This window comes from Danio rerio, chromosome 13 (assembly GCF_052040795.2).
Source record: "Danio rerio strain M-AB ecotype USA chromosome 13, GRCz13ab, whole genome shotgun sequence".
Taxonomy (NCBI): Eukaryota; Metazoa; Chordata; class Actinopteri; order Cypriniformes; family Danionidae; genus Danio; species Danio rerio.
Genome location: NC_141033.1, coordinates 4,101,925 through 4,128,126, shown reverse-complemented (window position 1 = coordinate 4,128,126; position 26,202 = coordinate 4,101,925). Strand labels below are relative to the sequence as shown.

The 26,202-nt window shown below is 38.4% G+C and overlaps 1 protein-coding gene across 4 annotated transcripts in view; it reads right to left on the bottom strand.

Moving 5' to 3' along the window:
• The window catches only part of dlk2 (delta-like 2 homolog (Drosophila)), a 43,093-nt gene extending 17,379 nt beyond the window's left edge, over nucleotides 1-25,714 (bottom strand). For 2 of the 4 annotated variants that reach the window (XM_087278965.1, XM_087278967.1), the window contains exons 1-2: nucleotides 25,555-25,714; nucleotides 5,754-5,836 (exon numbers count right to left, since the gene is read on the bottom strand). In XM_087278965.1, coding sequence (XP_087135091.1) covers nucleotides 5,754-5,823 — 70 coding nt within the window. In that variant the 5' untranslated portion in view covers nucleotides 5,824-5,836; nucleotides 25,555-25,714. Of the gene's footprint in view, nucleotides 1-5,753; nucleotides 5,837-13,861; nucleotides 14,036-25,554 lie in introns of those variants that run through there. The other 2 variants (XM_087278964.1, XM_087278966.1) reach the window with 1 other exon arrangement.
• Nucleotides 25,715-26,202: the final 488 nt, after the last annotated feature.

The following is a 26,202-nucleotide window of genomic DNA, read 5'->3' as shown; positions in this document are numbered from 1 at the left end:
CAAGCTCAGCGCCTTGGTGCCATTAAAACATTCAGGTATGGGTTTCCCCCTCAGTTTTAACCCCGGACTGGCCATGTGTGTGTGTCTCTGGGGAGCAGGTGGAGTCTGAAGGAGCTGAGGGAGAGGTAACTAGATCCATGTGAACCACAAGGATCACTCAGCCTCAGGATCCACTCAGCCGTTTGCACTGCTAGAAAAACATTTAGCCAGGACAGACAAGCGAGGACGGATTACAATCCAATCAGCTGCAATATAATGAAATTATACATCTACTTAGATTTTTTGAAACAAACATTAAAACAAATAGCATACTGTATTTTATTTGTATTCATTCATTTTCTTTTTGCCTTAGTCCCTTTATAAATGTGGGGTCGCCACAGCGGAATGAACCGCCAACTTCCAGCTGCAGCCCATCACTGGGAAGCATCCATACACACTCATTCACACACATACAAAACGGTCGAGTTAAGCCTACCCAATTCACCTATAGTGCATGTCTTTGGACTTGTGGGGGAAACCGGAGCACCTGGAGGAAACCCACGCCAACATAGGGACAACATGCAAACTGTGTATTATTTGTATGAGACAAAATTATTAATTAATTCTTTTTCAAGTATTTCCCAAGTGAAGAGAGCATAAAAAAAACATTATATTTTTAATCTTTGAGTGCTGTTGGGGATGTTTTCATCCACTCTGAGTCTTAATTTGGCCACAGCTTTCTCTGTGTTTCAGCTAATGGAATGATTTTTGGTGACAAATCTTATTGCGACATACCTGTATTTTGGGAAAATGCTTTAAAATTTTCAGAAATTCAGCAATAGTCTTAGGGCACAATTATTACACTTTCATTATGTTGGTGGCTGTTTTTGCCCCATTGACTTTCACTATATTGACATTTTTTGATTGCAAAAGGGTAGTCAATTTCAACAATGGTTAACAACTCGTTACTAAAAACTGATTTCTTTTATCTACAGTTCAAAATATTTCACTAGATATTTTACAGTATACTATTATTCAGCTTAAAGTGGGTTAATTAGGTAAGGTATGGTAATTAAGCAAGTCGTTGGACAACAGTTTGCTCTGTAGCCAATCAAATAATCTCTTACAAAAGGTGGGATAAAAATATTGACCACAGTAGCTGTAACATTCATTTACTTTTTTTTATTCCGTAAATAAAAAACTTATCAGTAAATGAGCCACTTTCCCTGTTCATTTCTGCTTTTGAATTTATTATGGGACACAGATTTTTCTTCTAACAAATTTTAACCTTGAACAGTTTGAATAAGTGAACATGTTTAATAGGCTAAAGTGACATATTGTCTTGGATGGTGTTGTATATTACGCTACAGGAAAATCACCTTGTAATAAACTACGAGCACATTTTCTGTTTTGTTACAGATTTATTTCTCTTTACATTATTATTGTTTATAAATATATATTTTTAAACTTCTAATATGTCACTAAAAGTCCTGACAAATATGAATATGGATATAATAAATAATACTGCTAATAACAATAACATTATACAAAAGCAAGTTGCTATGAATAAACTGAACCCCCCACCCCCCCCCAAGATGAAGAAGGCATGAATGTATGGTTTTTAAATTTATGTAGGCTAGAAAATAATATGTTTTGTAATATTTTAATCCTTTATATTTATATATATATATATATATATATATATATATATATATATATATATATATATATATATATATATATATATATATATATTATTATATTATTATTATATATATTATATTTCCTTATTATATCCTATATATATCCTTAATATTTTAATTATTTTTCATCTGTAAAGATATTTGCGTATTGCTCTACATCTTGTGTGTATTATGCAGTGTGTAAGCGCACAACTAACGCTCTCTGCTCTGGACTCTAGACTGGGTTTGTTTTGGTCTATTAAAAAATCTATTATAGTTTCTCAAAATAGCAACGCGCCAGCAATGCACCTCAGAACGCCTCCTTTTTAGACCAGAACGCCTATAGGCGCACATATGAGCGCTAATGCATTTGCTATTTTAACAGCGTGGTGCAAAACGTCAAAACGACTCTGAAACTAGCAAACAACAATTGCGTCGCGCCTTGCGCCACATTGCGCCGGGTGTATGATAGGGCCCATGACATTCAGAGTCAATTGTTTTTTGCCTGACTCTTTTTTTAATCATTCAGCATTTTAATATCAGAGAGTGTGTTCTAATTCTACTGGTTGCCCTAACTGTACTACTTACAATACTGCCATCAAATGGTGTTCACTTGTATTGCATCATTAATTTACTAATTCTGAAACCAAATCGTTACTCAGAAGTAGTATTTTAAAAACTCCCTCGCGGGCCGGATGAAAGTGTTCAGTGGGCTGCATATGGCCCACGGGCTGTAGTTTGCCCAACTCTGCTTAAAGTCAAGCACAGGCACATTAGAAATACATGCTTCAGCCTTTATTTTCCTAAAAAAACACTTTAACGATATGTTTGACAGGAGTTTTTTATATAAAATGAACGCTAGGGCAGAACAGTACTAACAACTTTTGTTCCTTTTCACACTAATGATTTTTACAGGAACATATTATTGACAAATAAAAGATGATTTACCAGTTTTTGCTTTAATTAATGCTAATAATTGTTTTAGGTGAACTATCCCTTTAACACCAGCGCACCATGACTACTATGACACATCAAAGCTGCAATATAATGTTCAGCAGTCACCGATAGTGTTGAGCAGAGGCCAGAAACTGATCTGTTTCTCATTTCTGATTTCACGTTGTGGCAATCGTCACTGGCACACACTCCGTCTGTCTGTCTGGATCAGTTTTGCATTGCGATGGCTTGTTTCCAAGTTTAAGCCTCGGAGCTGGAAGCCTCTGACTGATTTGCTCTGTAATCTGTCTTTTGGACATGCACAGAATAGGCTTTTTTCTCATGTGGACCCTTTTCACAAGACTGCTATGACATGATTTACCAGTACCTTAAATCATTGGAAGCTTTTATTATTTAGATTTTTTTATGTATGATGATCTTTAATATGTATTTATTTATGTATTATATCATCTTTACATCAAATTACAATTAATTACCACTGCGGTGTTTCTAATGCAGCGTCTACGGGGCAGGATAGTAAATTTGACGTTGTGTTCTCTTCTGGCTGTCGTCATCGGTCTAACACAATTTTTTTTCTTTCTCTGAATGTCTTGATAACACTATTGTGGAGTTTTTCTTTTGTTATTTCAACAAATAAGATTGTAAAAAAAGGATTTGTTGTTCTCTCCTATTCATCGCGGTCTAAGTTTTCGCACACTATAAAAATATGTGTCAATTAACATTTTCTGTATTTTGTGTTTTCTTTACGGTTTATTTACGGTTGTGAACAACATTATGGGACCCTGATCTCTGATCTGTTCACTTTTGATGTTGAAAATTCAACTCTACAGTTTTACAAAGTGACTTTTATTGACATTTTAGTATTTAATAGTAAAAATATGACATAATATATACACTACCTGATTAAATTCTTGTCGTGTATCCAAGTTTTAGGAACAGCAAATAATAAGTTGACTTCTAGTTGATCATTTGGTATTAGAAGTGGCTTCTATGAAAGGCAAATGCCTCTAGATTATGCTTATTTTACCAAATAAAATATGATCATGCCTTGATTTTTAATTCTTTAATTAAGACACTAAGGTCTGACTTTACTTAGACAACTCTTGTCACTGAACAGAAATGATGTCCAGTATAGAATATAAAGTCATGCTGCAGTGGAGACAGAATGAAATATTGTGTCTGACTCTATCATGAGCTTGGAGGACTGCATCCATACATCTCTGACATGACTCAAATCACTGATTAATAAAGTCATCTGGAATGGCAAAGAAAGCGTTCTTGCAGGACTCCCAGCGTTCATCAAGATTCTTTGGATTCATCCTTAATGGCTTCTTCTCCATCTTACCCCAGACATGCTTAATAATGTTCATGTCTGGTGACTGGGCTGGCCAATCCTGGAGCACCTTGACCTTCTTTGCTTTCAGGAGCTTTGATGTGGAGGCTGAACTATGAGGAGCGCTATCCTGCTGGAGAATTTGCCCTCTCCTGTGGTTTGTAATGTAATGGGCAGCACAAATGTCTTGATACCTCAGGCTGTTGATGTTGATCATCCACTCTGCAGATCTCTTGCACGCCCCCATACTGAATGTAACCCCAAACCATGATTTTTCCTTCACCAAACATGACTGATTTCTGTGAGAATCTTGGGTCCATGCTGGTTCCAGTAGGTCTTCTGTAGTTTGTGATGCTTGTGATGCAGTTCAACAGATGATTCATCAGAAAAATCGACCTTCTGACACTTTTCCAAAATAGAAGACAAGTTATAATGTGTTGCTTTTACAACTGGGATGGACGACAAGACTTTGGTCAGGTAGTGTAGAGAAAGAAACCTATAAAATGGCAGAAAATGTACTGGCAAGGTTTTTGTAGCGTAATATACAACACCAACCCAGACAATATATCACTTTAAACTAAAAACTTAAACTGTTAACTTAAAACTGTTAATAAAAGTCACTCTTTTCCAACTTTTAATGGTTAAAAGTTGTTGAAAAAAATGAAGGCCCCACAATGCAATTCAGAAGCATAAAAATATAAACATAAATCACAAAATGCAGAAAACTGCCAATTTACGGATTTTTTTAAAGTGCAACTATGACGACATCCACTACTGAGAAACTCAGAAATGTGAAAAGGGTCCAATGGGCAAAACCGACCTGATCTCCAGGCTCATTTAGACATGTGGAGGAAGACTCTTGATGTTGACCTTTGCCTCCAACACGCGTGTAAGACACAAACTCGTGCACCCAACAACTGAGATGCAAATTTGTCACATTCTCTTAGCAGACTGGAATTTCACAGCTGAATCCTCAAGAGACGGATCGGCCTCAGAGGAAGCATCAAAGGCCTCTGACACTGAGTTTTATGTAATCTACTCACCGGGATCCTGTTGCAGCACAGCTGCTAGAAATGACTTGAGGAAATTAACAGCCTGTATTTTATACACAGTTGAAGTCAGAATTATTAGCTTCCCTGTATATTTATTTCCCCAAATTCTCTTTAAAAGAAACACAATTTTTTTCAACACATTTATAAATGTGATGTTCTAATAACACATTTAATAACTGATTTATTTTATCTTTGCCATGATGACAGTGTATAATATTTGACTACACATTTTTCAAGATACTAGTATTCAACTTAAAGTGACACTTTATAGACCAGAACACCCATGAGTCCACACAGTAGCGCAAATAGATTTGCTATTTAAACAACGTGGTGCAAAACATAAAAATTACTGTTGCGCTGGTTTGAAAATAGCAACAAATCGTGCCATACATGTCTTGCTCCTTACTGCGCCAGGTAGATGATAGGGCACCAAGACTCAGCAATGTGTGTGTCAATGTGAGCAGTCTATATAGTCCCTGTAATCGGTCTTAGATCAGCTCCCAGCTGTGTGCTGTGTGTAATCAATGATGATTCCGGAACAGGTGTGTGTGAGGTGCATGACGGGATATGTAGTTCATAAAGTGACAGAATTAAGGTCCTGGTGAAGAGTCATGTATATATCAGCGATCGCTGGTGATCAGCATGACATTAACATATTCCAACACCAGACATGGACCCCGCCAACCCTGTATACACATGCTTGAGAATATACAGAATAAAAGGGATCATTTTAATAACAAATAAAGTATTTACCTTGAGCTTCACAGTTGTGTTTAAACAGCACACAGCAGCCACAGAGCAGCAGAACGACAGCGAGTTTCATGGTGTAGGATAATCTGAAACAATCAGAATGAACACATCCATGAAACCATTAACTTTCCTTTCCACATACATTTTATTATATATATATATATATATATATATATATATATATATATATATTAGTGCTGTCAAAATTAGTGCGTTAATTAATTTGACATATTTAATGCATTAAAAAAAATTATCGCAGTTGCAGTTTTTTTTTAATTTCCTGTTGTGGTTGACGTGTGTTCAAAGTGCAAAGAAATATGGATAAGACCAAGGAAGCACTTTTTGGAGGCAAGATTCAGTATAAAACAATTAATGTCGTATCACCAGACTCTCCAGCGTTTCCTCCAGAGTTTCATGCAACTTCAGATGTTTAATTTTAAAAATTTCGACTTCTGTTTTAAGGGAATTTGATAACACATCCCGAACGGAAATAAAAACCTCTGCATTTCGTGACTCGGTGGTCCTTTAAGATAATCAAAAATCACTGCTTACATGGTAGACTCTTAATAAGAGTATTATCTTAATCATATTAAAAGCAGAGTACTGGTGTCCATGTAAATGTACTCAGAAAATGCCAGATGATGTCGCAAGCTCTCAGACAGCGCATTCCTCTGCCTTTCAGCACGTGCCCTCCAGTGTTTTATTAAGTTTGATGTGTTTCCCCCTTAAACGCAAGTGTCTGCTTCACGTTGTTCTGTCAGAATCCTCGTGAAATACAGTCATACTTTAGAACTCTTAGTTTAAGCAAATTTGATGAATGCGATCATGCAAGTTGAATCTCAAGGGAGTCGCTCTGGCTGTGTGTGTGTGTGTGTGTGTACGTGTTTTTGTGACATATTAGGACACAAATCTTTATAATGTCATGGGTATGACACAGGTATTACAAAAAGGAGGTGAAATATAAGGACATTGGTGACGTCCTCATTTCTCAAAATGCTTACAAATCCTACAGAATGAGTTTAATCAGAGAGTAAAGCTGCACACAGTCTCCTGTGATGGTTGGGTTTAGGGGTAGGGTGGGGTGAGGGCAATACAATATACATGGACAGTATAAAATGACACATGTGTGTGTGTGTGTGTGTGTGTGTGTGTGTGTGTGTGTGTGTGTGTGTGTGTGTGTGTGTGTGTGTGTGTGTGTGTGTGTGTGTGTGAAATGCGAAATTGCATGAAACTCTGGAGGAAATGCTGGATAGGCTGGTAATACAACATTAATTGTTTTATACTGAAACTTGCCTTCAAAAAGTGCTTCCTTGGTCTTATCCATATTTCTTTGCACGTTAAACACACGTCGACCACAACAGGATGTAAATGAATAAAAAAAACCCTGCAATTGCATTAATTGCGTTAATTTTTTTAGGCGTTAAATATTTCAAATTAATCGCATGCGCTAGCGCACTAATTTTGACAGCACTATATATAGTGCAAAATCATTAGCCCTCCTGTGATATTTTTTTTTATATATATATAATTCCCAACTGATGTTTAACAGAGCAAGGAATTCTTTTGCAGTATTTCCTATAATATTATTTCTTTTGGAAAAGGTCTTATGTGTTTTATTTCCGCTAGAATAAAAGCAGTTTTTAATTAAAAAAAAAAAAAAACAGATTTTAAGGTCAAAATTATAAGCCCTTTTAGCAATATTTGTTTCCGATTGTCTCCAGAACAAGCCACTGTTATATAATGACTTGACTAATTTCCCTTCTTGCCTAATTAACCTAGTTAAGCCTTTAAATGTCACTTTAAGCTGATGACTAGTATCTTGAAGAATATCTAGTCAAATATTATTGACTGTCATCATGGCAAAGATAAAATAAAGCAGTGATTAGAAATAAGTTATTAAATTATTATGTTTAGAAATGTGCTGAAAAAAATATCTTCTCTCCGTTAAACAGAAATTAGGGAAAACAATATTCAGGAGGGATAATAATTCTGACTTGAGCTGTACAGTATATACCTAGTATCTGTATAAAGAGATCAAGCACTCAAAACAAGGGATGGTTGGGTGTTGGCCAATCATAACACCCAAAACCTCTAACATGAGTCACAAAAGCCCAGCGTGAAGCGCTTTCACTCCCTGAACATCAAACACGGCAACACCTGACCATGAAGACACGCTTAATAATTCATCCTAATGCTTAATAATTAAAAGTGCGGCATGAATGTTTTATTGTGGACATTTACAACAAAACCACGCTGCTGCTTTCCCGCCTTGTAAGTCAGTTTATGCAGCGTTTGAGATTTGTTGAGCGCTGACAGAAGGAGCCGCTGCTGTGTCGTGTCTGTTTGTCTGCTACAATCCACACCTCCTTCAGCGGTGATGTCTGAGATTAACACGCATGTAATGGATTAATAAAGGACGTTTTATAGTATCGAGGCGGCGTGGTGGCTTTGTGGTTAGTACTGTCGCCCCACAGCAGGAAAGTGAATGGTTCAAGTCCCAGCTGGGCCATTTGGCATTTCTGTGTGGAGTTTGCATGTTCTCCCCGTGTTTGGTTTCCTCCGGGTTCCCCGGTTTCCCCCCACAGTCCAAACACATGCGCTATAGGTGAATTAAATAAACTAAATACGCTGTAGTGTGCGAGTGTTTGTATGAATATGAGAGTGTATGGGTGTTTCCCAGTACTGGGTTGCCACTGGAACATATGCGTAAAACATGTGCTGGAATGGTTGGCGGTTTATTCCGCTGTGGCAACCCCCTGATAAAAAAGTGACTCAGCCCTAGTAAAATACTCCGGGTATCTTTCAGATGACAAATCCAATAAAGGGTGCTATATGTAACATTTAGCTATGGTCTTACAGCCCATCTGTGACTTATGAGCAACCAAAATGCGCAGCCACAGGTCCTGACTGAGCTCTTTTGTCTTAGCCATGACTGTCCACAAACCAACATTTCTGCAAGTACTTGTACTTTTACTTGAGTATAGATTTTGGATACTCTACCCACCTCTGGTTAAGGCATGCTTTTTTAACAACCCAGGCTCATTCTGGAAACGTAGCCCTGCGGACATTTCTGGAGGCCGTGAAATACGTCCCAGGAGGTACGTATTTGTGCAGTTTTTGTTTTCGCGAATCTGCAGACAGACGGTCACTCAACAGCGTTTACACGAGAACAGTGCGGGCGCGAATGGCGTAGGCTTGCGAGAGGGCTCCGTTCTTGCATAAAGTCGCCAGAGGCCGCTGTCGAGCGACCGTCTGTCCGACTGACTGAATGACTGACTGGGTGTACGGCCAATCGGCCGACCCACCCTCCTTCTGCTCCTCCTCCTTCCCTAAACCTAAGCAACGATTTACAAAAGCCGTCCAGAAAAAGAAAAGCCCTCATCTGATTTTAACCACATTTTTGGATTTCACCACATTCTCGCCCTGTTCTGAACTCGTTCGCTTTATTTTTTGGATTCTGTTTTTGTCTTACCTGAATTCTGGAACCGCTCTTCCCCGGACTCGAACCCGGTCGTCGCGGTTGGCTCCCCTCCGGCTCTCCGCTCCACTGAAGTACACGACGAGCTAACCGGACAAACTGGTTGCAATGGGAAAGCCCTCCAGACGGAGGTGAGCCGTCAGCAAAAGAAGAGGAGTGGCATCACATCGCCCCATAGCGTTCGCTTGAAAAAACAAAATGCAGCTATACGGACCTCTGGCTATGTAAATCGCAGTCTCCAGAAACGTCCGCGGGATTCAGAAATGAATTTTCAGAATGAGCTTGGGTTGTTTTTTTTTAAAATACAAAATTAATGGTAAAAAAAACTGTGAACTGTGAATTTGGATTCATGCGTGTTTTGTCCTTCTGTTTATATTGCAATGTGCTGCCTCAAACATTGTATTTTTAAAGAAAATCTTTACAAACATTTCTGTTTTCTGTTTGTAGATTAACAGACTGCTCTTACAACCACGAATGGGAATGAATTTGGGAAATGCTTTGAATGTGAAAGCTGAGAATACAGTAGGTCCACTTCCTCTTTTCATCTATAGCTAAAGATTGTGTGTCAATTATCGCTCTCTGTGCTCTCTGGTCGGTCTCCTGTGCAGACACCTGCCAGAGAAAGCTAAATTTGAACATTACTTCATTTCCTCTGTGATTATGGAAGGTGCTATTTCCAACTGTGTTTAATTAATAGGTGTCACATCGGATGGGAAAAATACAGTCAGAAACCTTTTTACGCCTTCTGACACATTGGACATCATGGACATGTCATTATGGTCCATTTTTCACATATATTATAGATACAGATATAGATGTGGTCTTACTGTTGAAGGCACGCTGAAAAATCACAATCGCTTTTACAGCAGGGGGAAAAGTATTGAACATGTCGTATTTTTTCCTGGGAATAATATTTCTAAAGGAGCTGTTTACATGGAATTGAATCTGATTTCAGTAAAAACCCAAACAATACAAACATAAAAATACAAACATCTAAAAAAATGAGTTATGTGTAATAACAATTTAATGATGCAGGGAGAAAGCACTGAACTACTGAAATGTGCAACCCGGGCTCATTGTGGAAACGTAGCCCTGCGGACGTTTCTGCGGACCGTGATTTATGTCCCTGGAGGTACGTATTCCAGCGGTTTTTGTTTTCGCGGATCCGCAAAAGGCCGCTGTGCGTGCTTTTTCGCGCCTCGGGCGCCTCTCGGGAGCGCGCGCCGTTTGCGCCCGAGTCGTGCAGCAGCAGATCTTCAGCAGTTCACCTCAGATCTTGACAATAAAATAAACTATTTGAAATGGAGCTTTACAAACTGAGACTCAGTGCAAGTCAACACACATCAGTGATTCAACATCTATATTTAGTAATGTTAAAGAGGTTTAATATGTATTAAATAGACTAAAAACCTTATCATTTCGTTGGAGTGCAGTGAGTGCACTATTCTGTGATTCTGAATGGCTGTATTTACATTTCTGTCGTGTTTCGTTTGCTGCAAACAGCCCAATTGCTCATCACTGCAAATCTGGTCATGTAGCGTGTTGTTAGGACACGAGTTTACAATGTAGCCTGCTCACCTAATGTTTGCGTTCATAATATTTATATTATTTGCTAAATAATAACCTCATGTGGAACTCTGAATCTGCGTCTGATTTCAGAGGCTGTTACTGTCCACCGGAGGTTGCATTTCAGTCACAGACGCATGCTTTGAGAGCCTTTCTGACTGAATTAATGAAAGACCCTGTTTTCCACCAAGGCAACCCGAGGTGCTGAAATATAATTGGATAAACTGGCAGTGGGCGGGTTAAAGTGACCAAAACAAAGACAGATGTTCCAGCATGTACCACACACATTTTTAAAGCAGAACATCTGACTTCAGCATTGTTTTTCATATAAACAAGTATGTCTACTTAGCATGTTTCTTAAATATCTGCAAACATATTATGGTAGTTTTATGCTTTAGAAGAGTCAAAAACTTACATACAGCACCTTTAACTGACCAGATAAAGGGATCATGTGGAACCCATAATTTTCTATTGTATATATATATATATATATATATATATATATATATATATATATATATATATATATATATATATATATATATATATATATATATATATATATATATATATATATAATATTTATTTTTTATTGGTTACAGAACAAACTACTGTTGCCCAGTAACTAACCTGACTTACCTAGTTAACCTAATTAACCTTTAAAAAGTACTTTAACCTGAATACTAGCATCTTGAAAAATTACTAGTTATATATAAAACAGTCAAAAAAATGAGTTATTGATACTAAAATGTTAAAAAATGTGTCGAAATATTTTAAAAAGTATACAAATTTTACAGAATCACAGCTAATAGTCAACGGTAGAATAATACATTAATTAATAACCACTGTATATTAGTATTGTCTTCAACTATAAATGACGTTGAACTAAAATAAAATCCTTTGCATTGTATATAATACCAAAATTGATGCTCATTTCATTAAATAGGCATCATATTCAGCATTTGTATTCCCTTATTGTTTTCGAAATAATATTTCTGCTTTTTTTTGTATTTTTGTTAAAGCTGTTATTAGCATAACCTGTCACTTCGACATCTACTAAAATAGCACGACTAAATAAGCAAAGGCATCTGACAACAACCAAGGTGTGACCACTGTGTTCCTCTGATAAACAAGGTGTTTCTCTTGCCGATTGATGTTAATTAAAGCAACAAACCACACGAGGCCATGCGTCACAGTCAATCAAACTATTCAGGATGCAAAATGCTCAACTGTTTCAAAAACGGCAGCGGCAGAAATGTGTTTTGGAAAAAGAAAGATTCTCCATCACGATTTTCTGCCTTAATTCCTTCTTCTTTCATTCTGCCTTCATTTTCCTTCGGCTTAGTCCTATTATTTATCAAGGGTCGCCACAGCCACAGCAGAATGAACCGCCTTATTTTATACTTGATTAATATTTATTTTCTATTCCAACACTCTCAACCAAACATTTGCGTTTCATTTACGAATGAATCACTATGAATCACGTGAAAGTAAGCTCCGATTTTTTTGTTTACTATTTATTTTAGTTTTTAATTTTTGAAAAATTGTTTCTGCCTTTTTTGAACATTTGAGTTTGAGACTTTTTGTTCTGTTTTTTTTTTTTTTAATCTGTTTTGTTCTGCCATTTTAAAACATTGAGGTGTTCAATTTAATTTCTATATTAAGAAATCAAACCTTTCTTGGTGTTCTTTGAGCCTACATTCAGTATGAGTAAAATACTTAAGTTCTTTTAAAATCGGTTCCTTTAATACTTTTACCCAAGTCTTATTGGAATTGGTGACTTGTAACTTGTAATGGAGTAATTGTTACAGTAAGGTATCTGTACTTTTACTCAAGTATGGTTTTCAGGTACTCTTTACACCTCTACATTTAACTGACTATAAGACACTTTGCAAGTACATGTCAACTTACAGTAACCTTAACCTAACAGTCTACTAACAGTATAATATAATGAGAATTAGTTGGCATGTAGATGCAATCTCACTTAAATTCACCAAAGAGACCATCAAAATAAAGTGACCACATGTATTAATCATTTACTAATGCATCATGCACTGTGAATCAACAAGAACTAACAGTGAACAACTTTATTTTCATTAACTAACATCGAAAGATATGACTGCTGTAATTAATGCATTATGTTAGTAAACTCATTATCTAATAATAACTAATAAAACCTTAGTAAAAAGGAGTATTTAAACTGCAAGTTTGTATTATTTTACATTGTATTATATGTATTTTGTATTTTATTTTTACATTAAACGGTCACACTTTACAATAAGGCACATATAATCGGATTTGTTAACGCAATGGCAGGAAGGTGTTTGTGTTCACACATCATCCGAGATGGAAATGGTGCATGAATATACTGTAGCTTCACTAAGGTGTAGATGCTGGTTAAAGGAAGCGTGTGTGTATTAAGATTTCTGGGTAACACTTTTAAATAAGGTTCATTAGTTAATGCATTTACTAACATGAACAAACATTGAACAATACATTTACTACAGTATTTATTCATGTTAATAAACATTAGTTAGTGAACAGCTGTTCATTGTTAGTTCATGTTAACTCATGGTGCATTAACTAATGTTAACAAGCATGGACTTAAATGTTAATAATGCATTAGTAAATGTTCAATTATGTTTAATAAATGCTGTACCAGTGTGGTTCATGATTAGTTCATGTTAGTAAATGCATTAACTAATGAACCTTATTTAAAAGTGTTACCCAGAAATCTTAATACACACACGCTTCCTTTAACCAGCATCTACACCTTAGTGAAGCTACAGTATATTCATGCACCATTTCCATCTCGGATGATGTGTGAACACAAACACCTTCCTGCCATTGCGTTAACAAATCCGATTATATGTGCCTGTATTATATGTGCCTGTGCTTACCCAGAATGTATTTCTGAAAGTCTTTTACTGTAGGAAGCATTTGAAATAAACACCTCTATAAATTATAAGAGCTCAAAAGATATTGCATGATCACGCTTTACAAACACCACCAAAACAAGTGTGCCTCCATTCAATAATAAATTTTTAAAAAGTATAGATGTACTTACAAATAGAAGTGACACACCTGAGCAGTTGGAAGAGTGTTGCAAACCTCAGGTGCTGATGAAACTCACATACAGTACATGAGGAAGTCAAATATAGAGGTGTAAAACATAGAATCAACTTCAGCACGCAGCCCCAGTGTGTATATGTGCGCACACACTCAAGCTCAGCCCGCTAGTGAGACACGTTTTGTTGATAGAAATGCTTGTTTGTAGAAGCAGACAAGGTTCCACCTCCCCACTCAACAAGCCAACCTGCCCAAGGACTGGCTCTTAAAGAGACAGGCATCTTTTAGAACAACCATAGTACAGTATAGACGCCTCATGCTTTCTTTTATCATCCCACTTTTCTTTTTTTTATTTATTTCGGGGGGTAGTTTCAACAGAGCATGGAGATTCTTGTTGTTTCATACCGTCCATGTAAACATTCTTCGGCACTGATGGACAGGACTGATAAAGAGGACAGTGTGCCGGCTTGTTTACAGTCTATCAGAACTGCGGTCTGGCAGAAACCCGGGCGAATGCTGTAGCCGTAATAGCTGTTGCTGTAGCGACAGACAAGGCTCCTGATGTTGGGGGCTGATGTGCCCACACGTTCCTCTGCAGGCGATAGTGTGGAGAGGATCAGTTTTCAGCAGATTATCTCAACAATATCAGGCCTGCGGAGCATTCGGGAAACAGGCATCTACATGTCTGCGCTACACTGCGATGGGAGACCGCACTCACACACGCAGCTCAAGTCTAAATTATTAGCCCTCCCGCTCTCCAAAAATGATTTTTCCTGCTTGTTTAAATGACTTATTTAGTAAAAGTCAGCCTAATCAACACAATACTTGAGTGTTTTTTTGGGACAAACAATGTTTCGTGTTCAGTCAACCTAAATTAGTAAAAACAATTAAGTTAACTTAATCGATCTGTGTGGGCACAATCTAAAGGGATTATGTTGCAATCTAGGCTCATTATGAAAACGTAGCCCTGTATACATTTCTGGAGAGTGCCAAATACATCCCAGGATGTACATTAATTAGCAGTTTTTATTTTCACAAATCCTCTGTGTATGATTTTTGAGATCTCATGTAAAACCACCAGAGGCCGCTGTCGACTGACTGACTGACTAACCGACCGACCTAAAGACCCCCCCACCCACCTCCTTCCCTAAACCCAACCGATAGTGTTTTCAAAAGCACTAATTGACCCGATCACCCCCTTCCCTAAATTAACCGACAAAGTTTTGAAAAACAAAACTCAGAAAAAGAAAAGTGCTCGCCTGATTTGTACCACATTTTCAGATTTTACCACATTCTCACCCTGTTATTCATTTCTTCCTTTGCTTTTTAGCTTAGCCCCTTCATTAATCAGGGGTCGACACAGCGGAATGAACCGCCAACTTATCCAAAATATGTTTAACGCAGCGGATGCCTTCCAATCTTTGCCAACATTGGGAAACACCCATACACTCTTGCATTCACTACGGCCAATTTAGTTTATTCAATTCACCTACAGCGCATGTCTTTGGACTGTGGGGGAGCCTTGAGGAAATCCATGCAAACACTGGGAGAACATGCAAACTCCACACAGAAATGCCAACTGAACTGACCCAGCTGGGGCTCGAACCAGCGACTTTCTTGCTGTGAGACGATCGTGCTACCCACTGCGCCACCATGCTGCCACCGTGTTTTTAACTTGTTTATTTTATTTTTTGGCTTTTGTTTTTCTGCTACCTGGTTTCTGGAACCGTTCTTCTCCAGACTCGAACTCTGTCGTCGTGGTCAACTCAAGCTAGCATTTAGCCTAAAGAGCAATTTAAAGGCTTAACTGGGTTAATTAGATTTACTGGGTTAATCAGGCAAGTTGTTGGACAAAAATGGTTTGTTCTGAGGCCAGTTCAGATTCCTTAAAAGGTTTAATTCCAGGCCAAATGAAAACAAGTAAGACTTTTCCAGAGGAAAACATATAATAGGAAACACTTTGCAAATTCCTTGCTCCATTAAACACCACTTGGGAAATATTTCCGAAATTTCACAACAAACTTCAAACAACAGCCTTCAGCTAAATGCGCACACTCGCACTCACTACTTCCATATAAACATATCACTTTAAATGAGGGTGTGTGTAAGGCAGACGTGTAGCGACCGTCTTTTCTCTTTGGCAAGCTGAATCACTACTATCAAAAATGGGTAGACGGGTTTATCGGGCTCCTGAGGGCTTATCCTGTAGAGTAGTTGAATAGGAAAGCACTCAAAGCTCATTTGTTTTGGTTGCTCGCCGCGTGTTTATATTGAGATAATGGCCTGCCCATTACTGCAGCCATTCAGCTTCTGGGTTTTAAGCACACATTTGTATGTCTGTCCTGCTGCGGCCTGATTATGATGTTTGTGCTGAAAAGGGCAGTACGGTAATTAGGCTGTTCAAATCTGCGGCTCTGTCACGAGGGCTTTCTCCATCATTATCCACTGCAGCCTCCACAATTATGGCAATTGTGAAAATTAAGGACATTCATTGAATATCACATGCTGATCTGTTTTAGCATGTATCGTAAGGTTACTACAACTTTTTTTTTTCTAGCGACGTCATACAGCCATACAGTAAACATGTGTGTCAAGTTTGTATAGTGTAAAAATAACAATTTGTGAGACTGAATGGACTGTACTGCACTCTTTACCAACATAGGCTCATTCTGAAAACGTAGCCCTGTATACATTTTTGGAGATCGCAAATTATGTAGCCAGAGGTACGTATGGCTGCATTTAGTCTTTAATAGAATGCTACGGGGCAGTTTGAGGCCTTTCCGTTTTGTGCTTACCTCCTTAAAGATGGCTTTCCAGCTGTTGCCAGTTTGTAGAGAAGCAAATCATGTACCTTGGCAGATTTGCGATGCAGAGAGGAGTTGGTTACAGAATGGTTACAGAAAGCATCTCTGAACATGCAACACATCCAACCTTGAGGCGGATGGGCTACAGCAGCAGAAGACCACACCGGGTGCCATTTCTGTCAGCTAAGAACAGGAAACTGAGGCTACAATTCACACAGGATCACCAAAATTGGACAATAGAAGATTGGAGAAACGTTGCCTGGTCTGAGGAGTCTCGATTTTTGCATCAACATTCGGATGGTAGGTTCAGATTTTGGTGTAGGGTTACCACTTTTGATACACAAAAATAAGGGACCCCCCCCCCCCCTCATATAGCCTATTTCTAATTTTAAAATATGAAAAGTTGCAATTTACTACTTCATTTTCTTTACATGGGCATTATGTTGTAATAATAATAATAATTATTACTATTATTATTATTATTATTATTTTCACAGACTGTTCTTTATTTCATGTAGAAAACAGTAAATTACAACAACAAAAAAAAAGACTCCAGCTAGATTTTAACAGACTGGGTCACTGTCATTACCATGTCTGAACAGTTTGACTGCTTTGATTTTTGCGAGCTCTGTCATTGCGGGAATGCTGCTCTCCAGAGGCGTGTTGTCCCACAGACCCCATGGGCCACAGAGAACGCTCTCCGGCAAATCGTGCAGTAGCTTAATAATAATTCCTATAACTCTGCAGCCGGGTATCTGTTTCCTCCCACTCTCTGCGGTACTTTTGCAGTCGATTGCGTTTAAACTGTGAAACTTTAAGACGCGGATGGTTCCCTGGAGAAGCATCTGCCATTAATCTCTGTCCAGACTTGACAGACTCTGCTTAGAAGACCCGCCCTCCTCAAAGGACAAAGACCAATCAAACTAACGATTACATCAAGTATTACCCAAACAAAAGTAGGACATGAGGCATGTTCAGTAAATGCGTGTCGGATGATTTGCATGAAAAGCTACTTTTAAAGAATTATGAAAATACGAGAAAAAAACCGTCCCGTATTGATTTAAAACGGGAGGCGCAATTTCATTCTCAAATACGGGACGATTACGTATTTCAAGGGACGGGTGGCAACCCTAATTTGGTGTCAACAACATGAAAACATAGATCCATCCATGCCTTGTATCACCGGTTCAGGCTGGTGGTGGTGGTGTAATGGTGTGGGGGATATTTTCTTGGCACACTTTCATAAGTACCAATTGAGCATCGTGTTAACGCCACAGCCTACCTGAGTATTGTTGCTGACCATGCCTCAATGACCACAGTGTACTCATCTTCTGATGGCTACTTCCAGCAGGATAACACGCCACGTCATAAAGCGCGAATCCTCTCAGACTGGTTTCTTGAACATGACAATGAGTTCACTGTACTCAAATGGCCTCCACAATCACCAGGGCTCAAACCAATAGAGCACCTTTGGGATGTGGTGGAATGGGAGATTGGCATCATGGATCTGCAATTGACAAATCTGCAGCAACTGCGTGATGCTATCATGTCTATATGGAACAAAGTCTAGGAATATTTCTAGTACCTTGTTGAATCTATGCCACAAAGGATTAAGGCAGTTCTGAAGCAAAAGTATGTCCAACCTGATACTAGTAAGGTGTACCTAATAAAATGGCCAGTAAGTGTATATCAATATGGAAGTTAGTGAAGAAATGAAGCTTTATTAGTAAAATATCTTTCAAACTGGCGACGCAGTGTAGCAGGTTCGAACCTCGGCTCAGTTGGCGTTTCTGTGTGGAGTTTGCATGTTCTCCCTGAGTTCTCGTGGGTTTCCTCCAGGAGCTCTGGTTTCCCCCACAGTCCAAAGACATGCGGTACAGATGAATTAGGTAGGCTAAGATTGTCCGTAGTGTATGAGTGTGTGTGTGGATGTTTCCCAGAGATGGGTTGCGGCTGGAAGGGCATCCGCTGCGTAAAAACGTGCTGGATAAGTTGGCGGTTCATTCCGCTGTGGCAACCTCAGATTAATAAAGGGACTAAGCCGACAAGAAAATGAATGAATGAATGAATGAATCTTTCAAACTCAGAAAAAAATAGTCTTTTTATGTATTTATTCAGCTTTCACCATGGTATAGTAAATGGGAATATTTAGGTAATATATAAGTATATGGAAATGTGGATATGTATTTATGTGGATATGTAATTAGTAATAGCAATAAAAACAGAATCATAGTTCAAGATTTCAGGTCTGCTCATGCTAATTATTTCCCAGAAGCTTTACCCATCCTGCCCCTCCTGATTTGTGGTCTAGTTGTTGTTCAGGCTTTTCCGCTTCGCTTGTTGTGTTTTCATCTTAATATAAAATTTCCATTTACAGGAAAACAACACACCTTCTCCCTCCCCCAAAGTAAATTACATCAGAAATACAATCTGTACTTTTTCTTGGGTTTTCCAGGGAAACACATGAACTTTGATAGTCACGGTATTTGTTTTGTAAAAGAACGTAATCTACAGCTAAGCAGTCGTAGTTGTAGCTCTTCTCCTTTCATTTTCAGAACTGTATTATAGTTCATTACAATGGGATAATTGCACATAATACTGGTCAGTTTGTATAATATATACAGTTGAAATCATAATGATTCTTTTTTCCAACCCAGGCTCATTCTGAAAACGTTCCCCTATATATATATTTTTGGAGAGCGACAAATATGTCCCAGTAGGTACTTTTTTTTTTTGTTGTTGCAGTTTTTATTGTTGCGAATCCACTAGAGGCTGCTGTGTACACTTTTTTTAGATCTTAAATTTCTCCCGCCACCAGAGGCCGCTGTCGACTGACCAATCAACTGACCCACCCTCCACCTTCCCTAAACACAACCAACAGCATTTTTAAAAGCACCGATAGACTATCGCCCACACACTTCCCTAAACCCAACCAACAGTTTTCAAAAGCACCGATAGACTATCGCCCACACACTTCCCTAAACCCAACCAACAGTTTTCAAAAGTACCAATAGACTATCGCCCACACACTTCCCTAAACCCAACCAACAGTTTTCAAAAGCACCGATAGACTATCGCCCACACACTTCCCTAAACCCAACCAACAGTTTTCAAAAGCAATCCAGAAAAAAAGCCCTCCCCAGACAAGCTGTCTGTAAAAACGCACAGACACACAGCACCAAGCAAGCGACACACAGCATCACGCTCTCTCTCATTCACACACATATACACACACACAAACATAAGGTACAGCCGCGGGACCCGACCAGATTTCTTGCAGCACAGAAATAAATTTCCGAATAAAACGCAGGAGCGGTCGGTAAATCTGGTGTAAACTGAACGGGAGCGGGCGGTCTAACAATATCGTGAGCAAGCATGCGTGTGTGTGTTTATGTACGTAAATGAGAGAGAGCATAATGCTGTGTGTCGCTTGTTTGATGCAGTCTAATGTTTGTGTGTGTGTGTGTGTGTGTGTGTGTGTGTGTGCGTGTGTGCGTGCGTGAATAAGAGAGAGCATAATGCTGTGTGTCTCTTTTTTGATGCAGTGTGTGTGTGTGTGTTTGTGTGCGTGCGTGTGTGCGTGAATGAGAGAGAGCATAATGATGTGTGTCGCTTGTTTGATGCAGTCTAATGTTTGTGTGTGTGTGTGTGTGTGTGAGTGTGTGTGAGTGTGTGTGAGTGTGTGTGAGTGTGTGTGTGTGTGTGAGTGTGTATGTGCGTGTGTGCGTAAATGAGAGAGAGCGTGATGCTGTGTGTCGCTTGTTTGGTGCAGTCTTATGTTTTGTGTGTGAGTGTGTGTGTGTGTGTGTGTGTGTGTGTGTGTGTGTGTGTGTGTGTGTGTGTGTGTGTGTGTTTATGTGCGTGAATGAGAGAGCGTGATGCTTTGTGTTGCTTGTTTGGTGCAGTCTTATGTTTGTGTGTGTGTGTATGTGTATGTGTGTGAATGAGAGAGAGTGTGATGCTGTGTGTCGCTTGCTTAGTGCTGTGTTTCTACGTGTGTGTGTGTTTGTGTATGTGTGCATGTGTGCATGTGTGTGTGTGTGTGTGCGTGTGTGTGAATGAGAGAGAACGCGTGATGCTGTGAGTTGCTTGTTTGGTGCAGTCTTATGTTTGTTTGTTTGTTTGTTTGTTTGTTTGTTTGTTTGTTTGTTTGTGTGTGTGTGTGTGTTTGTGTGTGTGTGTGTGCGTGTGTGTGCATGAATGAGAGAGAGTGTCATGCTGTGCGTCGCTTGCTTAGTGCTGTATTTCTATGTGTGTGTGTGTGTGTGTGTGTGTGTGTGTGTGTGTGTGTGTGTGTGTGTGTGTGTGTGTGTGTGTGTGTTTATACAGACAGCTTGTTGTACCCCCCACCCCTCCAAAATATAAAACTGTGTATGGAAAGCATCATCAATGCACCGAGATATCGAATTGAACCGAATCGGTAGGTTCACACCTCTAGTGTACACAGCGGCCTCTGGTGGATTCACGAAAAAATAAATAAAACTCCTGAAACAAATTTGCCGCTCTCCAGAAATGTATATAGCGGTACGTTTTCAAAATGAGCCTGGGTTTATTTTTTATTTTTTTATTGTCTCCAAAACAAACCAACCTAACTTGCCTAATTACAGTTTTTCTCGATTGCTTGGATGCAGTTGTCAACTGAAACTCCACATTTTCAAAACAGTTAACACACAGGCCTAAACAGCGGCACTCATGGTCTAAATGACACATTTTGCTTGCAAAAGGCACATATCATGTTAAAACATTTAAAATATGAAACAAAAGCTAGTTTTACCTTCAAACTACACAACTTGCAAACAAGTATATGAGCTCTTTCAATTAATCATTACACAACGGACAACAAAATACAAAATACAGAAGTCAGTGCACCACCATTGCTTGCCATTGTAGCTTATAGCCAATGGCATTTGTTGTCTCTATTTGGGCTGTCAAATTTGCCTTTTTGCAAAGAATTGGATCAAGAATAAGAAATGCTTTGATTGAATATATATTGAATTCATGACATTTTTCAAACTGTGGCTGAAAACTGAAATACTGTATATAAAAAAAAACAGGCAAACGTAATAAAATACTGTGAATATTAGAGAAAACACATGTAAACTAATATACAGTCAAATCTATTGGGAGTATAGGACATAGCCAATATTGACCTCCTCCATCAATGCTGTCACAGAACAACACAGAGCTTCCATCGTTTTATAAGGTTTGCAGAATTATGGCTAATTGAAGATTTGTGTGAAGGAGTGTCAAACCGGTGCTTCAGTGATTTCATACTGATGTTGGTAGTTTTTAATAGTTAGGAATAGATGGTTTCTGTTTGGTTACCATAACTAAAACAATGGAGTTTGGACTGCTTGAATGACATCTGTGTTAAGTGTTTGGAAAAATGGTGGGGAAAATGTGTCAAGCCAATGAGAAAGGGTTTACACATTTGCAAGACCGGTCCTCTGCTCTGCTGGGATAGTGATAATGAAAATGAAGAGGAACCTAGTTTCTTTAACAAGGTTAAAGCAAACTAGAAAAACTGTAACTTAGTTAGGCCTTATACTAGCCTTACACTTGAATACTAGTACCTTAAAATATATAGTCAATTATTATTTACTATCATCATGACAAAGACAAAATAAATCAGTTATGAAAACCATTATGTTTAGAAATGTGCTGAAAAAATCTTTCTGTTAAACAGAACAAAAAGGACAAAAAAGGGGGCTAATAATTCAGAAGGGCTAATAATTCTGTCTTCAACTGTATATTTATTTGTTAAATTGTTTTATGCCACTAAACAACAGCACTGAATCCCGTCCTCTGACTCAGACTTCAGGAAGGCATGAATAGAAGCAAAGTGGGTGTTTAACAGTCAGAGCTCAGAGCAGAACAGCTTGAATGATGGGTATATTCATCCTCCCGAGAAAATGGACTCAACACACTGAGCCAATGTTAATGCTACACCTTTGATATCTGTGCTTTTCCTATGAAGATTGAATCCACTTTAAAACACTGGCGTGAAGTGGAGGATAAAAGCATTTTCAAAGGGCCGCGTTAGATGGGCTTTAAATAACAACTCATCCCTTTTACACAGCATCTATCACGCACACACACACACGCACACACATACACGACACTCGCATTTTAAGCAAAGTGGATGAATACCACAGTACAATCCTGGTTTGCGTGTCCGTGGTGGTCACTGTTACTATAGCAACAGTGAGAGAGGATGCCTTCTGTGTGTAGACAGCGGAGCGAGATTAACTAGTTTAAAAGATTGCCTGCTGGAGCTTCCTTATTTACAGCATATGAGTTTAGTGCTCTGCTTAAGACATCATTCAAATGCATGTTTCAGTCCATGATGTGAATCGTTCTCTCTGTCTGTCTGTCTGTCTGTCTACCTTTCTGTCTACCTTTCTGTCTGTCTGTCTGTCTGTCTGTCTGTCTGTCAACCTTTCTGTCAACCTTTCTGTCTGTCTGTCTTTCTGTCTGTCTGTCTGTCTACCTTTCTGTCTGTCTGTCTGTCTGTTTGTCTGTCTGTCTGTCTACCTTTCTGTCTACCTTTTCTGTCTGTCTGTCTATCTGTCTGCCTGTCTACCTTTCTGTCTGTCAACCTTTCTGTCTGTCTGTCTGTCTGTCTGTTTGTCTGTCTGTCTGTCTGTCTACCTTTCTGTCTACCTTTCTGTCTGTCAACCTTTCTGTCTGTCTATCTGTCTGTCTGTCTACCTTTCTGTCTACCTGTCTGTTTGTCTGTCAACCTTTCTGTATGTCTGTCTGTCAACCTTTCTGTCTACCTTTCTGTCTGTCTATCGGTCTGTCTGTCTATCTGTCTGCCTGTCTGTCTGTCTGTCTACCTATCTGTCTGTCTATCGGTCTGTCTGTCTATCTGTCTGCCTGTCTGTCTGTCTGTCTGTCTGTCTGTCTGTCTGTCTGTCTGTCTACCTTTCTGTCTACCTGTCTGTCTGTCTGTCAACCTTTCTGTATGTCTATCTGTCTGTCTGTCTACCTTTCTGTCTACCTTTCTGTCTGTCTATCGGTCTGTCTGTCTATCTGTCAGCCTGTCTGTCTGTCTGTCTGTCTACCTTTCTGTCTGTCTGTCTGTCTGTCTGTCTGTCTGTCTGTCTGTCTATCTATCTATCTATCTATCTATCTATCTATCTATCTATCTATCTATCTATCTATCTATCTATCTATCTATCTATCTGTGTCTGTCTGTCTACCTTTCTGTCTGTCTGTCTGTCTGTCTGTCTGTCTGTCTGTCTGTCTGTCTATCTATCTATCTATCTATCTATCTATCTATCTGTGTCTGTTTGTCTACTTTTTTGTCTGTCTATTGATCTGTCTGTCTACCTTTCTGTCTGTCTGTCTATTGATCTGTCTGTCTGTCTGTCTGTCTGTCTATTGATCTGTCTGTCTGTCTGTCTGTCTGTCTTTCTTATCTTAAATACCTATATAACTCTATATAATAACATAAGGTTTTGCTCAGTTCAGCGAGTGCTGGAGAAAGTAGATTATAGACTCAGTTTTATTAGAAAGTGATGGTATTTATGAACTCCATTTTATATATATTTTATATTTGCCAAAAGATGTTTATCAGAGCAAGGAAATTTTCACAGTATGTCTGATAATATTTTTTCTTCTGGAGAAAGTCTTATTTGTTTTATTTTGGCAAGAATAAAAGCAGTTTAAAGTTTTTTTAAACACCATTTTAAGGACAATATTATTTGCCCCTTTAAGCAATATTTTCTTTCGATAGTCTACAGAACAAACCATCGATATACAATAACTTGCCTAATTACCCTATCCTGCCTTTAAATGGCACTTTAAACTGTATAGAAGTGTCTTGAAAAACATCCGGTCAACAATTATTTAAAGTCATTATTACAAAGATAAAATAAATCAGTTATTAGAAATGAGTTATTAAAACTATTATGTTAAGAAATGTGTTGAAAAAAAATCTTAGCGTTGAACAAAAATTGGGGAAAAATAAACAGGGGGGCTAATAATTCTGACTTCAACTATATATATATATATATATATATATAGTTTTATATATAGTTTAGGTCACAATTCATGCAATTAACTACTGGCTTATTACCTCTACATTATTATGATATTAATTATTTATTAGCACTTAAAAAGTATGGCGTCCCTAATCCGACCCACAATCTAAACCCAACTTCTACATTACTAACTATTAATAAGCAGCTCATTAATAGTTTTTTGAGCTAGAAATCTTATGGTAACACTTTAGTTTGTCACAATTCATGCTATTAACTACTGGCTTAATACCTCTCTATTATTAAGACATGAACTGTTTATTAGCACTTTTACTTTACATCCTAATACCTAAACCCAACAACTACCTTACTTACTATTAGTAAGCAGCTCATTAGTAGTTTATTGAGCTAAAAAATATATATATGCTAGCACTTTAGTTTAACTATTATGCTATTAACTACTGGCTTATTACTTCCCTATTATTATGATATGAACTGTTTAATAGCACTTATAAAGTATGAGATTACTTTATATCCCAATACCTAAACCCAACATCTACTACAATTAATAAGCAGCTTGTTAGTTGTTTGTTGAGCTAAAAATCTTAGCTAACACTTTAGTTAAGTCACAATTTATGCTATAACTACTGGCTTATTCCCTCTATATTATTAATAAGTTATAAACAGTTTATTAGCATTTAAAAAGTTTGATCTTATGCTGCATCCCTGATCCTAACCAAAACCTAAACCCAACTTCTACCTTATAACTACTATTTAGCTGCTACTTTGAGTTAACAGTCTTAGTCAATGGTTTGTTAACAGCATGAATTGTTAATTAAAGTGTTACCCTTTACAATATGTTTAGCATTAATAAAGGAGAAATGCATTCCCAAAGAACCTACCCTCCGTATTATCCCAAGTCTGCTGCTCCTTTGCTGTGTGAATAGCAGGATAAGATCCACTGGTCGGCTCTTGTGTGTTGATCTAGCTCTTGTTTTCTGCCTATGAGCCGTGTCCCCCTGTCCTCAGCGCGTGTGTGTCTCTTTGAAGTTATTTCGGCATGTGTCTAAGTTGCAGACAGCATGAAGAAGGGGCTGCTTGACCTTCCCTTCACCCTAAAACCTCCCTCTCAGATGGAGAACAAGGAGGCGCACGCGTCCACGCACTTCACAGCCTCTCGCCACACAGGACAGGGCGACAGGCACGCGTTCGGACTCTCACCAAGCGCGCTGTCCCATCATCGGATTGAAGCGGTGTTAAATGAAACCTTTGATAAGATAGCCTCTGCTCCACTCGGGCCACCCAGAGCGCTATTTTTGTTTCAGAGAGTTACTGGAGAACTGCTCAATCCCTATTGTAGATGTGAGACTACGTTGCTTGTTTAAACTATCTATTTAAAATGAGTTGAAGCAGCACAATTCTTAAGGTTTTTTGTGGGACAACTTAATTGTTTTATATTAAATCTACTTATATTTGTAAAAACAATTAAGTTAACTTAATTTGACAGTTGAGACAGGAATTGTGTGGAACTCAGCATTTTTACAGTGTAA